The 17,928-nt window shown below is 37.3% G+C and overlaps 1 protein-coding gene across 2 annotated transcripts in view; it reads right to left on the bottom strand.

Annotated features, from left to right (window-relative positions):
- Positions 1-139: 139 nt before the first annotated feature.
- COG3 (component of oligomeric golgi complex 3) overlaps positions 140-17,928 on the bottom strand; it is a 31,376-nt gene continuing 13,587 nt past the window's right edge. Inside the window, exons 13-23 of one of the 2 annotated variants that reach the window (XM_071739710.1) lie at positions 16,501-16,661; positions 14,968-15,073; positions 12,927-13,051; positions 11,257-11,346; positions 9,378-9,498; positions 7,334-7,422; positions 7,100-7,234; positions 6,001-6,076; positions 4,248-4,375; positions 3,507-3,605; positions 140-2,296 (exon numbers count right to left, since the gene is read on the bottom strand). In XM_071739710.1, coding sequence (XP_071595811.1) covers positions 2,267-2,296; positions 3,507-3,605; positions 4,248-4,375; positions 6,001-6,076; positions 7,100-7,234; positions 7,334-7,422; positions 9,378-9,498; positions 11,257-11,346; positions 12,927-13,051; positions 14,968-15,073; positions 16,501-16,661 — 1,160 coding nt within the window. In that variant the 3' untranslated portion in view covers positions 140-2,266. The remainder of the gene's footprint in view (positions 2,297-3,506; positions 3,606-4,247; positions 4,376-6,000; positions 6,077-7,099; positions 7,235-7,333; positions 7,423-9,377; positions 9,499-11,256; positions 11,347-12,926; positions 13,052-14,967; positions 15,074-16,500; positions 16,662-17,928) is intronic. The other variant, XM_071739716.1, reaches the window with a different exon arrangement.

Raw genomic sequence — 17,928 nt, forward strand, 5'->3', positions numbered from 1 at the left:
AACACTTCTTGTGCTTTCTGCCACCAGCCCACAGGTCTTCTCTCTAGTAACTAGTTAAACTATGGTCTTGTTTTACACTTGTGGTTTCTTCTCCCTAACAGAATTGCAAACAAAGAGCCCATTTAGTCACACAAGATCATTTGTCAGTAAAGAAAATACAAATTTACTTTTATTATAACCATAAAGAGGCATTACTTTAACAATTAGCTGTACATTCAGCACTCAGGTATACATCTGTGCCAAATAAAGTCAGTTCTCTTACTGCTAAAAAAGAACACTTTCTCTCAGTGATGCACTGCCTGTGCTTACAAGATGTTTATTGTCTCTGTACTACAGTTACCTTGACAAACAAGCCTCAGGATACAGAATAAAGCTTTACTCTTGGACCAAAATAGGAGGCAACATTTTTATTTAAAAAAATTAAAAACAGCAAGTTTCTAGTCAGATAATATAAAGCATCTTAAATTAATCTTTTGAAAGTATTTACACTATTTGTAAACGTAAATATCTGAAACTGTACATGTTTAAACAAATGTTCGTTTAGCAAACAGGCTGTATAAACTGATTGCTCTTTTAATCTTTCCACCAGCTGTCCCAGAGCTGTCTGTGTACTCTAAGAGAGAGAAAGATCCCAAGCACAGGAGTGACTATTGCAACTGTTTACCCTTCACATCTTTTCTGTACAATGTTTGTATTAAGTCAGTAATTACTCTGTACAGTGACCGTGCAGTCCTTCTGTAAAACTTTATAAAAAAACAAATATACATATATTACAATGCACCAGACATTATCTTACAGCCTGCATTTCTAATATCAGTAAAAACAAAGGGCAAGTTTTCTTCCTTGTTAGGTCCTTTAGTTCATTTTTAAGGAGTCATGTAAGGTCCTAGGAGTACCATTCATGTACCTCAGCACCACTGTTGCAACACTTCTTGTGGTAGCTTTACATCCTACCATCTTATTCTCCAGCCACGTGATTTGTAACAGGAAAATTAAATCAAAACATCACTGATGTGCATGAAAGGATCTACATATTTAAAACTACAGAACAGGTTTTATAAGTAAGTTAAAAATGTAAGTCACCACCTTTTTCTATGCACTGAGACACCCTAAAGCTGCTTGTAGTGTTTCACTGGAGTAATGGCTGAGTGTTTAGCATACAGTTTTTCAAAATAATGACCAATTAATGTAGACTGAACAGCATGCACTGATTACCAGTTTCCAAGTACTTACCCCTCTTTACTATGCTGATTTGACAGGTTTGCACATTCCATTTCTGGCATCCCTACACACCCTGATTAGCACTTACTCCAGCACAGAAATGCTGTACAAGTCCCAGTCCCTAATTTAACCAATGCAACACCACCATTCGATCTTGGGTAAGGCAAAAAAAAAACCCCAGAACAGTAACCTAACACTAAGTACCTGAGAATCTCAATGCTAAGCTTTGCTGTAAAGCATCTGAAAATATGCAGTTCCCTCAGAAACAAGAGAAATTATATTGCACAGCTTTCCATTGCAAATCCCAAGGAATTGAGATTCTTTACATGGAGGAAGGTTAAGGGTATGAAACTTCAGGTTTAGACCTCACAGCTCCCAGCCACAACAGTGTAAGAAAACCAGCACATCCAGTGTTTCAAGAAATGCTTCACATGTGGGGAAAAAAAGCTCTCCCAACTAAATCTCTGAATTATGGTCATGCATGTGGTGGATTACCAGGATTTTCAGGTGAGTTAAAGGAAAATTGGAGCATGCCTGCTTAAGTCAAATTGTGATACCAATGTGCTTATCTGGCAAATATCTATTACCACTCCCATTTGATTCCCTGTGCTTCATTACCAGCATGTCTTTCAAAGTGTGGTTTTCACTGCAAACATCAGGTTACTAAAGGAAAGCAAGAAAGGAAGAAAGGTTTTTACATTAAAAAACCCCCAGGATTTCAACTTTGAAAACATCTGGATAAGGCAGTAACTGAGCTTCCGTAAGAGCGATCCAACAAAGGGGTTTTGTTTCATTTTCTTACCCCTTCTCAAGCCAATGAACAGGAAGACCTTTAACAAATCAGTAAAGCTGAGGGGTTTGCTGTTGGTTGGATTTTTGTTGAGTTGGTTTTTTTTTCCCCTAAGAGGGTTAAGCAGCCTCAATAGCTTTGATGCAGAGTGGACTGCACAGTGGGATCCTTCCTTTACTTCAAGCAAATGTCTTCACATTCCCTTCACTGCCTGGCAAGCAGCTGAAGCTTATTTCAAGCAGCATCATTGTTGGGCTACTTGGACATTGATAAAAGTAAGTTCACCTGAAAGATGAAAGGAAAACCTACATTAGAGCAGCTAAGTTTCAGAGCTGGTGTCTTCTATTTTACCTTTAAACAGGATTCCTAGGAAGCACATGGAGAGACTTAGAGGAATCAGAAGACAGCTACAAAACAACTGGTCAAAGGTCCCAGGCCAATGCCTACTCATAAGCCTTTTAAAATGTGACTGTTGCCCATGATAACAAATGATTTCAGCAGTCACAATCTGCTGTGTCAAAGTTTCTATGATGACATCATGAGTTGTCAAGGAATTTAAAAAAAAAAAAAAACCACACAAAACAATCTCCATCTTAGATATCTGAAGCACATTTGAGATCCTTGACAATATTTATTTGCCACATATTACCATCTGGTTTCCCACAGATTTCAGTGTAGAAGTGATCCTAAGTATTAAAAACAATTGGAGGAAGCCACCTCCTCTAAGGTAACCCCACCTCTTTTCAGAGCATGACTCTCACTCTGTGCTCCAGGTTAGCAGTTGACATCCCTGTGGCCACATACACTGCATACAATGTCCTCTAATGAGTAAATTAGTTCATCTGTCTAAATACTGGCATCCTGGGATAATAATGATTCTATTCACATTCCCTGGATCACTAAGGTCAAAGTGAGATTTTTTAAAAACCTACTTGTTTTCTGTCAGAGCATACTAATACAGAGAATTCTTAAACCAAATAATCTCTGAGACTAAAGACCTTCTCATGAAGGGTTACATTTCCATAAACATCTGCACATTTCCCCAGTGCAATTTACTTCAAATGAGCTCCCAAAATTCTCTCTCATGCTTCTTAAAGGTAAAAGTTGTTGCTTGCTTTATTCATTAAAAGTAAGATTGCTTTCACATGCAGAGGCTTTTTAAGGTGTATTCACCAGCTTTGATATCTTTCTGGAAAGATAATGCCCAGAATAGGCAAGACTCTGCCACAATGTTGTAGAATTCAAACTCCATCAACATCCATCACCATCCTAACAATTCTATTGGACATTCATTAAAAACCCAAATAAAAACCCCTTTTAGCTGAGTGCCTAGAGTTCAGATGAAACCCCAAATTTAACCATCCACAACTACGAAGGATAATAAATAAATAAATAAGGATTCAGAATTCTGAAAATACTAAAAATGAAAAATTAATGTTTTTTAAAAAGTCAAACACAAAGACCAACTGATCAAACTAGCAGCCTCAATATATACCTGTTCCATTGAAGGACAAGCTATGATCTGGAGATCTTCATTACTAAATTCTTCCTTTAAGAAAGCGTGGAGTTTCTGGAACATTTGCTGAATATTATTCTTTTAAAGGAAAAAAAGAAAAAGCTCAGTATTAAAAAACAAACCACACATCTCAAACATGAACCAGAATAAGCACAATATACTGGGAATAGCTACTGAACTGACCACAAATGGAGAAGCCCTCAAGCTCTACAAGCTTTTCTTTTAAAACAAGCCCCAAAACAGCCACAAGGAACCCATGCTGGCTGACAGAAAAACTTCAGCTAAGATGTGCTAAGCTGAAACACTGAGTCCTACAGACTTAACCCAGAAGTTTAAAACTCAAGCTTGCTTCTTTCAGGTCAATTTACAGTGGGTCTCCCACTGGACCTGTCTCATCTTTTCTGCTGCCACTATTTCTGTCCATGCATAACAGACCAGGTTACACTTTGGCTGGGACAGAGTTAATTTTCTTTATAGTAACTCATATGGTGCCAGCTGGAAGCAGCTGTTTCCCTGTAATGTCTGTCTGTGCTGTAAGCTGACTACAGTGGAGAGGAGGACAGCTTGAATTCATACATTTATACAGATTTATACTATGGATATAACAACACGCACACTAATACATAAGGTAAAGAATCCCACAAAATTATTTTTTTAATCTTTACATGAAGGCCCAGCACCTCCAGGAGAACATGCTGAAGTACATCTAGCAATACTCACCCTAACTGGCTTAAACAAAATTAATTCTGTATCTTTATTGGACAGGTATAATGACATGCTTCGTAAGGTTGATGGTAGCTTTGTTTTTATGGTCTTGTAAGTGGAAGAGATCAGATCATTGATCTTTGCTGAAAATAAAAGAAAAGATGCTTAACAGGCTACAGTGGCATCCTGCTGGTTGAAATCTGCACTCCAGAACACCACTTTACTGGGGCTGACCATAACCACAGGGCTGAGTGGAAGGGAAAGAGGGGGCTACTTGGCTGTGCAGCATCAACTCATCATACAACTGCAACACATCAGACAAGGCTTTTCTTTTGGAACCTACTCAAGACAGCAGCCCCTCTTTCCCAGCAGAAAACAAACCCAACCCATTGCTACCACATCCCTCCTGAGGTTCCTGAAGTCACAGTCTCCCAACAGCAACAAAGTTCTACATACACCTCCCCTGGAAAACTTGCCTGGAAAAGAAACTGCTGGGGAATAAATAGTGTTAGCAAAGAGAACCATGTATCCTAAATTCTCCCTAGTGACCACAGGCCATGTCTGTAAGACAAAAGGCTGTACAGCCATCTGTATTTTGAATCAACCAGACAGGAATCCTGTCTCAGACAAGACCTTCTTTCTTTATGGCTAGATACCTTAATGGTTTTACAAGATCTTTGCTTAAAGGACAGAGGAAAAATTCATTCATAGCTTTAAATTACAGGAGTTAAAACATTATGTTACTTTTTTTCCTCATTTTCTACCATATCTGCATTTTCTACCTAGTCCTGCTTTGCAAACAAGAAACAGCAGAAGTTCTGCTTACAGCTGCCTCTACACACATAATTATCTCCAAAAAAACATTAAAAATACTCCTGAAGAAGCAGCAGATTTTAACTAGAGCTCAAGTTAGCACTTGAGAGTCTCTGACCCACGAAACAGCACTGAATTATGAATTAATATGGATGGTTTTGTTTTTTAAAAACACGAAGGTTCCAATGTATGAAGTGGAATAATCTGATTTCAGGTCCAACTTTGAAATGTGAAAAGCAAAGCAACCCAGGGACATCTAAACTACCCCAAGTGTTCCTATGAAGCATTTGCATTTACATTTTTAAGAGAAGGGAAACAAAGCTGGATTCTGGTTTTGCATGGTGACAGCAAAACTGAAAATGAACCAAATGTACAGACAATAAAAGCTTCAATGTAGATTAATTTTTTTCCTAAAAAAGCAAAAGCTTTATCTTGATGTAATGAAGATATTCCTTAAGCACATTCCACATGCAGTTGCAGAAATGCTGTTTTCATTCAAGAACAGGCACAGCTTGAGAAATACTCAAGTCATTCATCTACTGCACAAATTAAATGCATATTCTGAAGTTTGTCAGGGTTTGATTTAGATGTATCCTAAGACATTTAAACTAGCAAACAGGTAAAAACAGAAGCCAGGCTTCTGAAGAACAAGGTGGACAGTTCTTAGGTATTTAGAATTTTTCCTAATCAATCACAGTCTCACAGTCCAAATAAATCTGACCAGTTTTTCTGATTGCTATGCTTTAAAAGTCAGGCACAAGAGACAAACGACATTCTGAAATACTGGAGCCCCATACAATGCAGCTTTTATTGCTCTACTAAAAATGGTGATTGGAGAGAGCCTTTTTCTCCATTAGATGAGAAGTTTTCAGAAGTCTCAAAGTAGTAAATGATAGTGGTTTTATTGGCCTACAAGCATCTCTGAGGTAACGTGAACATAAAGCAAAGCAAATACCTGGTTGTGCCCAAGGTTGCTGTGAGAGGCTGTATTTGGGACCTCCTTGAGTGGCCATTGTTTTTAAAGCAGCCACCTAAAACAAATACAATCAACAAAATCATGTTTCTTTCAGTTGAATTCACAACAAAGTGACCGAGTAGCAATTGCACAAGTCTTGTAGATGCTGCAGTCTACAGAACCTCCCCCTCCTCTCTCTCCTTTATGCACTGCCTTAATGATCCACAGGGGAAGCAGCGTGACAGAAATGCAATTCAAAACTACAATCATCATCACTTGGGGAAAGTCAAATTCAAAATGGGATTACAGTTACAAAGATGCTCAGGCATCCAAGGATACGAAGAAACCTCAAAAGAGATTTATACTTAAGCAGGTTAGTTCAGCTCCCCAGACTCCCACTGAATCACTAGCATCATGTAGGCAATCTATCAATCTCACTGGTTACATATCTATATTTTGGGCACACTACTGGCCCCTCACCCCAGCATGACAAGCATGACAAATTTAATACTGTAATCTTCTAAATTCTCAAAAAAACCACAGCTGGGATATTTGTGATGTCCATGCAATGCTGTAGCCCCAATTACTGATATGTTATGCTGTAAAACCACTTATTCTCAGTACACAAGGATCCACATCACACTTACTTTCCAGAAGTAACATATCCTGATGCATGGCTTTCTCAAGATGCCCAGAAATCCTGAGCTCTAGAGCAGGTTCTAGGAAGAATTGTACTTACCAAGACTGTTTGGTTTTTTCCCTGTCCCCTAGGATGCCTAATCTTTTCTGACCAACTTTTATCAGGAATTTCTGTCACAAACAGAACTTGGGAAGAAAGTACTGCTCAGCCAGCAGCACCTCACTGGTGTAAAATATGCTCAGAAGAGAAACTTTCAATGCACTTCACAGACAAGTTTTAAGACCTCTCTCGAGAACACACATGACCCAAAATTGGTTTTAAAAGGCTTTGCAGTGGGAAATGCCATCATCTTCTGCTACTGAGAAAGAAGTAGCAGCTTCCTCTATACCCAAGATAAATACTATTTCCCTTGTCCTACCAGTGTCTCAGCTAGGTCAATGAACATACAACATGTTTTACCTTTGACATGAACTCCTCCAGCTGCTCTATGAACTGTTTGGTTTGCTGCTGAATAAACTGCTCACAGGCTGATTTCAGGTGACGATCTACATCCTTCTTAGAGTCAATATAATGTTCTCTGATTTCTGGAGTACCCTTGAAGAGAACACAGTAATTCTCTCCTTTTTATTTGACAGAGATCACCACCCGCTTAAATAACCCCATTTTTCTTAATGCAATAGGACTCAGTATTACCTCCAGTAGGAACTGTATCAAGGCGTTGTTGCTGTTCAGTCTAAAAAATCTTGAAACTGTCTTAGGGTTCAGGATTTTAAATGCTGCATCTGTGAACCAGAAAGTCACTCAGGCTGTAAGTCAAGGGGATTCAGCTCCAGTGATTAAAAACTTTAATCACTCATTTACATGTAAGAAATGACCTTGTGTGATTAGGACTGTAACATTCATGAGCTCTTTTCCTTTTGTAACTACCCCTACAAGTGAAAGACTTTTACATAAGTTATGGAGTAGAGCAGTTAAAAAAAATATACAGAATTTGGCTCGTGTTGTTTGGGAAAACCAAATACAGTTCCATGAAATGACTGTGTTTTCCTCTGCTTAATTATTTTTGTTAGAATTAAACAACAAAACATCAAGGTTGATACAGTCATGTTTATGGTCTCTACAGAAGTCCCAAGAGGGATAATGTCTGTAAGTAACTCAAGATAATGAAATAAGTCCTACAGTTGGAAAACTAAAATCTAGTCAATCTTAAGAAAAAAGAACATTATCAATACAGCTATCAGTATGTCTTATTGCCCTAGGATCATTTTAAAGAAGAGATGTCAAAGGCACTAAACAGAGGGAATACCAGATATATTGACCCGTAGGTTTTGCCTGAACTAAGAGTCTGCACTCCTACATAGTTAAAGGAAAGCTCAGAGAAAGATTAACTTTGTCCTCTGAGTTATTTCCCAGAAACTTCAATTCAAAGAGTTCATGATTAGAACCCTATGAGATAGTCAGTGTGAAAGTCACTTCCCCCACTGTATACTTCAGTTATGCACACCTTAGCATACTACTTCAAAAAAGAACTGAGAGGAATCCTTACTTCTGCATTAAACAGTGTCCCATTGTCTATAAATCCCACATGAAATCTTAAATCTTTGCACAGAAAGCTTGACCAGAACACAGCAAAACTCCTACTAGCTGTGTTATTTTTCTTCTACAGTTCATCCCAAATAAAAGAGCCCTACTGGGCTAGAAGACATTATATTAAGAATAATGTACAACTTTTCAACAATGCACAATATAAATAAAAGGTTTTCCATTACTTACCACTATCAACTGCAAAGTACTGGCTGGCACAAGAATTTATTCAATTAAATTAAAAGATGAAGAACAAACTCATGTGTCAGCCAGGACAAGACACCAAAAGGATGTATTTACCCTTTAACCTCCAGTCAACTAGAAACTACTCAACAGGTAGGAGGTTTCATTAATGTTCAAATGCAAGAGGTGAAACAGTTAGTGTAAGAATTGCTTGGTTCAGAGTTGAAACAGCAGTGTATTAGAGAGCAGCAAAGAAAAGTTATTTCTTCAGCTTTTTCTTCAGGAATGGAAGAGGCAAAATTTGAGATGCTTCCTACTATTTTTCCTATTATCTTTATAAACCTGGCAAATGCATGAGAGCTCACTCTTTTATTGAGTAATTTTTATTTATGCATTTTACAAAGAATTGCAGTACAGTTTTAAAAATCACGACCATGGCCACTACTGTCCATTCTCCCTTCCTAGAACAGACACACTACATAAAACTATCCAACAATACTACTTATTGAACTTCACTGTAAGAAACCCTTTCCAAAACAACATATCACAGAAAGGTCTATGAAATCTTAATCTGTCCCAGGCAAGCCAACTATGTATGGTTAAATTCACCTGCTAAACAGCAGTAAATGTAATAGGTATTCCTTTAAAGGGTCAGAAAAAGGGGAAAGACATCTCTGTGCAATACAAATGTAGAATACTTAGATCTTCTTAAAAAGGACTGCATAAATAAGTTAGGTAAGCAGCAAAAAGCATTTCATACATAAATAAGAACCTGTTAGGTACATCCTGGATTGTCCTGAATAAGAGAATCCTTTTTTTTTTTTTTAACCAGAGAAGATAAGAACAAAGCAAGAGATTAGAACAAGCATATAGGTCATTGCAAGTGAACATAAAATAAACCCAGAACTTCTGCTGGCATGTTAAGGGAGGACAAGCCCATCCCATTCTGTAGCCAGCAACTGTTCAGTACCTCTAGTTTTCTTAAGGTCCAGGGAAATTTCCTTAATGGTGAAATCAGTGTGGAAAGGAGCAATTTGTTCACGAAGAATCAAAAGGTGTTTTATTAAGAAAAGCTGTCCATCAACCTGGGTCTACAGCACAAGAGAAAGAACATACATTACGTTAAAAAAAAAAACCCAAACCAAACAATTAAATGAAGACCAAAGTTTCAACACCTCCACATTTATTAGTTAGTCCTTGTAACAAAATTAATACTAAGAATCTTCCTAAGAAGCTTTTTTCATTAGTATGTGGTGCCATTTAGTATACTCTGTGATCAACAAATCCCAGTTCTGTACTGTTCCTAACATACTGCTCTACAGAAGCAGACTTTATTCACATTTCTTAGAAGAATTAATTACAGAGCCATATTATTAAATGACTATGTTAAGTACAGGTATCCACTATTTGAAAGATAAATACTTACTCTCCAGAAGAGCCAGGAATTATTGCATGTAATTAATATAATTTATAGTTGAAAAACATGAGTTTCTAAATTTTTTTTCACCTTTATCCATGATTAAAAAAAAGCCAAACAGTTAATGTTTCTGTAATAACCTTGATTAACTGTGCTATTGTGCAAAGGTCTAACAAGGCATTTTTCTCATGTCATTAAACACAAAGCTTGGGTAATTTCTAAACAGTTCAGCAAAGATACAAGGAATAAAAGAAGACCAAGTTCAAAACACCGAGATGATCACTTTTGCACTGCTTGTTATTTTAGCTCTGCATTTTATACTGTATGCTGCTTTAATCTTTGTAGTTCATGGATCACTGAGGTAAATGGAGGAGGACTTAAGAATTCAAATTTGCTTTGGCAAGCTGGAAGAGAACTTTCCTTGATAAAACCTTAAATAGAACGGTAAAGAACAAATTAGATTTAAATTTGCAGCTTTAACAAACAGAAATGCTTACAAAAATAAATGATGGAAAGGTTTCTTAATTTTTTTTTTTATTATTACAGTTCCAGGCACTGTTTCACTAGATAATATTAACTTTACATGCATCAAGAAAAAAGTGGTACAGAGCCCAGTCCTGGGCCAACCTATCTAGAGATTCTCTGCAATATTTTAGGTCAGTGCTCATCCAATATAGAGTGCTGGAATGGATAACTAATCATAGAACTCTGAATCAATTACATATTTATTTCTCAAGATCAGAGGAAACAGGGTTTGAATTTCCTTTTAAAGACACTACATTAACAGATATTTTTCTGGACTCTCAAAAGAACGGCTTCAAAACAGCTCTTCATTTCTAGCAGCAACTAAAACTTTTTAATTACTGAATGGTTACCCTGACATAAATCCAACCATTTTAGCCTACAGAGACTTTCCTTCTTAATTTTGTTTCTGGTGGGTTTTTTGTTTGTTTGTGTTGGTTTTTTTGTTGTTGTTGCTGATTTAAATTGACTTCCTGCCTGTTAGGAATTAGAAAATCACTACAGCACTTGTACTCCCAGTTAATTTAATCCTTACAATGATTTTTCAAAATTCAAACAATGGAGAGAGAGAGAAAGATTAACAGGCAGTGAAAACAAATACAGGGAGTAGAGGCTTCAGGAAGAAATTTTTCTTTAGGTATCACTTGATTGAATTCACGTAAGTTAGAGCAGCCTGTAAACACAATTGCTACAATTTGAATTCCACCTTTTCAGATAGGCTCGTATGTGAATTATTACCTTTGCTTTACAATTAAATTAACTACAATTACATTAACTACAAGCTAGCAAATCCATCAGGACTCTGGGGGCAGAGCAACATGCTTTCACTGTGATTTCAGAAGCCCCTTCACTGCTTTAGATATACACATGGGAGAAAAAAAGAAATCATACCCAAAGCAGATATTCTGACCTTGTTTTTGCTGATGGAATCAGCAGCTCCCAGCAGCGAGTGGATGCAGGCAGATAAGGCCTCTTGCGATAATCCCTGAAACACTGCCCTCTGCAGGGATGAGAAATCAGACCAAAACAAAACCAAAACCAGGTGTTGGCAAAGCTTAAGCAGAACTTTGAAAGCCTTGCAGCTTGTGAAGGATGTGCTTACCAGTATATAGACCTCTATTTAGCTACCAAAACACCATCTCAACGCCATCAGACAGGATGGAGCTTCCTACATAAAAGCACGCTCCAGCACTGAGGCTGGATGCAGGTGTACCCTGTCCACCCCCTGGCTCTGAATTTGCACCCAGGTGGTGACATGGTCAGTGACACCTCGTGCATTCACAGCTGATGGCATGAACAAGGCTTACTGGGAACCTGCCTGGACACTCCATGTCTCAGGGTTACAACCTGTGTGAGCGATTGACACACGAGGTTGGTCGAGCACAACCTCAAGCAAACTCCAATCACCTCAGGTGCTCCCCAGGTTAGTGAACAAACATGACAGCTGCCATGGCTTGGGTGACATGGAATAACAGCTTGTTAGGCTGCCAACAACTAGACCACAAGGCTGAGCTGGCTGTAGGAACACAGCTTGCCTCCACCAGCACTCCAATGCAGTACATGGCAGCCCTGACTACCCCAAGACTTGCTGGTGCCACTCCAGTCATGTTTTCTCCTATTTACAGGGTGCAGACAAAGCAAACCAGTTCTGCTAGAAAATCTCACTGAAAAGATAAGTACATCACTGTGTAGGTAACACTAGAAATGAGCCTTGCAAACAACACAAAAATTACCTTTTCTCCAAAGGTCTAGTTGGAAACAAGGGAAAATACTCATTTATCTTTATGAGACTGATATACTAAGCAATAAAGTATTAATATTTTCCAGCTTCCTTTTAAGCAAATAGCATCTTGCTAGCAGTTTCACCTAACACTTATTAAAGATATTTTGAAATGCATGAAATGCATGTGATAAAGACATAATACATACAGAGAAGCAAAACAACTGGCATCATATTTCTCAGAGACTTACTAGTTTTTCATGCTGTTAGGTGACAGAACTGACTCTAAAGGACAAGTCTCAAAGTACTTGTGAAGTAAATGCCTCTCTTGCTTCTGTCAGACATGAAGATTCCTACTGTCTTAACTTTGGAAATGTTTCCTACATTTTAGAAGCTGAAATATGTGCCACCAAAAACTTCTGAGAACATCTTCAAAATGAAGTAGTAGAGTCACCATTTCTAAGACCAGAGGCAACACCTTGTCTGATGTCCTGCAAAGCACATTCACCCAGGAATTTCAGCACTAAGAACATTCTCTCTACCCAACCCAAAATGTTCTATTTTTTCTTGTCCTATTAGCTCAACTATACTGTGGTATCTTCAACATCAGACACTAAAGTATTACTCTAATAGAAAAAGCAAGATTTACAAAGCACTGCCTTTTTTCTAATTCTGCACATACAAAAATATCTTGGAAATGATGGCCTACATTTGTCAGTTCAATTGTTTTATACAAAGGTAGCAGCAAAAAGAGTACCAGATAACAGGGACCAGTAATTGTCCATCCCCAGTTTCAAAGACAGTATGCATAAATGGTGCAACATGTTTAAGTCCACTTAAAAAAAAAAATTTTTGCTTACATCTATACATCTGTACAGTTTGGAGAGACAAACTAGAGTCCTTCTGACAGTGGGATACCACATTCCATGCAGATCTGCTGGTGAAATCATGGTCTGGTGCCTGGGATTAAGGGATTCTGCTGAACCTGTTTAAAAGCAAAATATACCCATGAAAACCTTGCCCGTTTGTCCTTTCAGATGAAAAAGACTACAATATTGACTGCCCTTATTACTGTGGGTCAGTATAAAGACCTATTTTATTTACACAGAAAAAAAGTTAGCTCTTTTTTTTTTCCTGAGCAGGTCAGTAGTGGATTTCTGATGTGTATGTAGCACACGGCTGTGAAAGAGATGAACTGGCTTTGAGGAATAGCCCAGCTCAACCTTTTTTAATGAGTTATTTTTATGGGCATGTCTCCAGTGACCCCTACCCTTTTTAGCTCAATGGCTGAAACAGCCAAACAATTACTGAAAAAAACAAGCACAGGGGAAAAATGAAAAAGAAAATAAAGTGATCACAGAACTACAAGAGATGGTCAGAAAAAAAAAGAAAAAAAAAATACTTATTCCATCAATTTTACTTCTTCATGCTTTTCTTTCTGCTGGGAATAATCCTACATGGATTAAATAGTTGCATAAAGCACAGGGTTTGAACATCATGGTAATAACAGCAAAAATAATGGCAAAATCAATTTTGTCGTGAGGAGGTTGTAAATATTAAGCAGTTCCCCTCCTGGGTAACCTTTGCAATAATTTTGTATGCTCAAAATGGATTTTCACAACATCTGACAGACATCAGTCTTGTAATTATTTTCATTTTGTTCTTAAATCCTGGGAAACAGCTGAGTCAATAACATCAGAACTCTGATTCCAATTAGCAGCCATTCAAAAAAGTTTTACCTAATGATGGAACAGGCACTTGTGAAGTGTTTGTGTGCAGGAATTGTCTAAAATAATTCAGCAATATCTTTCTACCTTTTGCAACAACAAATTTATTGTCACAGTAATTAGGAGACTTGGAAGACCTTAGTTGTCAGTTTGAGGTTCCTATGCTATTTATTAGTCACTTCAGATACTCCTGTGGGATCTGAATTGGGAAAGAGGCACCTTTGAAGGTAAATAATCCCAATTATCTCAGACATTTATCATCAAATTACACCATACGTGTTGCTTCTGTCTCCTAAATGCAGGTGGGATTTCTAGGACTTGTGAATGCCACACACCTATTTTGAAGCAGGATGAACTCCACTCAACAGAATTTGTAAAGCCCAGTTAGAAAGAGCCAGAAAGACCTTTGGAGACCTTGCAAACCAAATGCAAAAAACAAAAAACAGGTAATCAAAGGAATATGAGAAACAATGGATAAAGAGCAGTGGGAGGTGGTGCTGGCAAAAATAACTGTGCCAGTCTGCACAATGATAAAATAAAGAGAGAAATTCTTCATAGATCTTAAGACAAAAATTTAATGGGTTGTAACAGTCAAATGACTGACATCAAGAGTCACATTTCATGGAATTTGCTTCCAGTTCACTGTAATTTACAGGCACGTGGGTCAGGTAATTGAATAGTCAGGGACTATACTGTGAATTATTGTAAACAGCTAAAATTACTAACTCATTTTGCTAAGTGGGACACATTTTAAGGAAGAAGTCACCCTCCCAGGTAAAAGCACATGCAAAGTTGCTCCCAGATGCTCAAAGCATTAATTTAAGAGAGATGCCTGACACACCAAAACATTATTCTCATCTTGGCACAGCTAACAAACAGAAGCATCTGTAAGTAGATGTCTCAGAAGCTCAGTTTTGTAGAAAGTACACAAATTGCACTGCAAGCATAAAGAAACACCATGAAAAAACACGATTAAGTAGTTTCTCATTTAAAAAAAAAAATCCCACTAATTAAGAACCCTCAGACAAAGTTCACATCTCAAAATACCTTATAAATTTCTCTATGTCAGAAACCCTCTTAAGATACATACGAGTTTCTCAATGATGGTTCAAGTTAATCCTCACTCTCAGTGAACTTTATGTATTAATTACATAAAATGGAATATATTTCATACCAGATTTAACCAAGCTGCAGGACTCGGGATCTTCTAGCCGGACATCTGAAAATGAAGCTTCAGATGGCACCTTCTTCTTTTCCTCTTTTAAACTCTGTGCAATTTGCTGCAAAGGAAGATATCCCACAAAATGTTAGTATTTTTTTCCTCCTTAATTTAAGCAGCATTACAATCAACAGCACATTAAATTGCAAAAGGTGTCAGCTACAATCAGCTCCTCAGTGTTTCAAAGAAACTTACATGAAAAGAAAGAAAGACAGATGTTTCCAAAAGAGTAGCAGAAACATATCAACAACAACTTAAGATTCACAAGGGCTGCAGATGACTCTTCTTTCCACTTTGCCTGTTTGTATTGATCTCTAAATAATCATTAGTAAAACCACCGAGAAAGAGAAGTTAAAAAATAGGGGAACTGAATTCAACACTCCCTTGCATTTCATACATATAATTTCTGTGATGGTTCTAGTTCAATAAATAATTTGTGCAGATGACCCCAAAGTACTCTCTAGTTTATTCCCTGCAGAAGTTTAACAAACAGTTTTCCCCTAACATTACTCAACACTTCCACACTTCAACCTTTTTCACTACTTGGTCTACTTCAAAGCAACGAGGCAGCAAGAATGAGCAAAGAACTGCATTAATATTTGAGCAGAACAGCACCAGAAATATTTCTGCTCTGTGCTTTTAATATTTTAATAATTCATTTACTCAGAAAGTCTCTCTAAATAGTAAAGTTTTGAGGTTTAAAAGCAATCAAGTAGCAAAATTAATATCAAACCAGGCAAAAACTGGAGTCTTATGAGGACATATGAAGAGCTGCATAATTTCTTGATTTAGAATGAGCCCTAAAACTCACTTTCTTCTTCCTAACTGAATGACCATAGGACTCTTAATTAGAAAATAAGGCCTTGTGTACATTAAGAATCTGCATTGCTTGCCCACAGAAGTTATAGTTAAAATTCAGAAGTTCTCCAGTTATACTGGGGAAACTTCTGGTAAGTAGCTGTTCTGAATGGAGTGATCCCATTTAGCTACATTTTGTGTGGTTGGCTTCCCAACTACAATATTTTGTTTTTTCTTCTTCCAAAGCCTTCCAGTCCTTAAACTTTCAGTATAAAGGGCAAATATTTTACAAACTCACTGGCTTCAAGATTTGTAAATGCTTTCCTCAAAACCTAAAAATGCCCCTTAGAATGATCAAAGCATGACCTCTAATGTAATAAAAGCTTCAGCCACATAAAGACAAGATTATAGCAACATGAGTTGAGTACTCAGAACTGTATCACAGTGATTGTCTCTTTACAGGCAAGAATTGAACACAGTAAGGTATAATTAGATCTGAATTTTTTCTACCCCATATATGTATGTATATATATATATATACACACAGCTTCAACATTTCCCAAATTTGATAGTGCAAATAATATAAATACACCTAATAACTGGAAAACACCATCTGCAGAGCACTGTGTTGCACAATTATACACACTGCATATGAAAAAAACCCCACAAATCAAAAAGCTGATGCTATACCTCCATCATTTCCAACTTGTCAGGATATGCAAGATCACCTGGAGCAGGCTTATAGCCTGTGATATCAGTCTGAATGTAAATGTGTGTCCTATAGACAAGACGCTCTTGTACATCTTCTAACATCTGTTTGACACCAGCTGCAAAGGCACCCAGTTGTTCAGCTGATAAAGAAGAAAAGATATAAACTTTCTTAATTTCATTACAAAACAAGCTTATAGACTCAAAAGTTTGAAGTATCATACATAGAACCACCACAAAACTCGCTTGCTGTAGATGAAGTCAGACTATTTTTGGAACAGTGGCACGCAGACAAATTTGTGACAGAAAAGGAAATCCTGAACTTCACACTGCAGTCACTTCAGCTCCCCAGATTTTAACTGGACTGTGAAAATAAAATCTCACACTGATCCCATCAAACACCGTGTTATAATTAAGCATTCCAATCATTTAAGACTTGGGTATGTGGAGTGGCATTTCTGCTAGGATACCAAACCAACATGCTTTGGTTCTCTCATAGCCAATCCCTGCAGTGGAACTGTCCTGTCAGAAGCTGAAAAGCAACTCATCTACCTACCTACCAGAACAAAAGAACCAAAGCTGCTCACATCCAACTTAAGAACTATTGTACCAGTCTGAGTTTAAGTAATAGAAAGTCACATAAGATTAGCTAAGAGATTATATCACCATTTTTTTTCCTCATTCTCAATAGGGCTACAATTCTACTTCCAGGAAAATGAGTAATTCCTTACAATACTGACTGTCACAGAGAAAAAGATGTGTTGTTATATACATCTTATGTATGCTATATACATATGCTGTGTTATAAATATATGCTGAATAATGATTCCATTAAGCATTGGTCCTACTAAGAAAAGGAGATACCAGGGGTTTTTTTTCTGATTGGCTCGCTTCTATGAGACTAAAACCTTTGAACACTTCCAAAACTCAAAAATCTCTACCAGCTATCTCTGCTGAACTTACAGTTTCTAGTCTGGAAAACAGACTATCACTATATGTCAAGAAGAAAGAAAAAATGTGGTTTGCTTTGCTTTATCATCATGTATGCAGAGATCTACAGGGGTGATGCATTAGCAGGGGCAAGGGAAGCAATTCGTTCATTTGAAAAGTACATTTCAGTCACTCCTGGTGTACTTCCATGCACTGGTTGAATACTTGCATTTGTACAGTCTAGAGACAAGAGAAGTCTGTAACATCAATCTAAATGAAAATACACACACCCCCCCGTAAATACAGACCTATCTATTATAAATGAAAACCAATAATTTATTTAAAATAAATTTAACTCATCTTTGACGTGGCTAAGAGCCATTAGAAAGAAAAAAAAACAACCCACAAGGTTTGGTTTTGGCCTGTGCAACCTAATAATTTTTCCAGTTAACAAGACAGTTAAAAATAATTTCCATCTCT

This window comes from Heliangelus exortis, chromosome 1, assembly GCF_036169615.1.
Source record: "Heliangelus exortis chromosome 1, bHelExo1.hap1, whole genome shotgun sequence".
NCBI lineage: Eukaryota > Metazoa > Chordata > Aves > Apodiformes > Trochilidae > Heliangelus > Heliangelus exortis.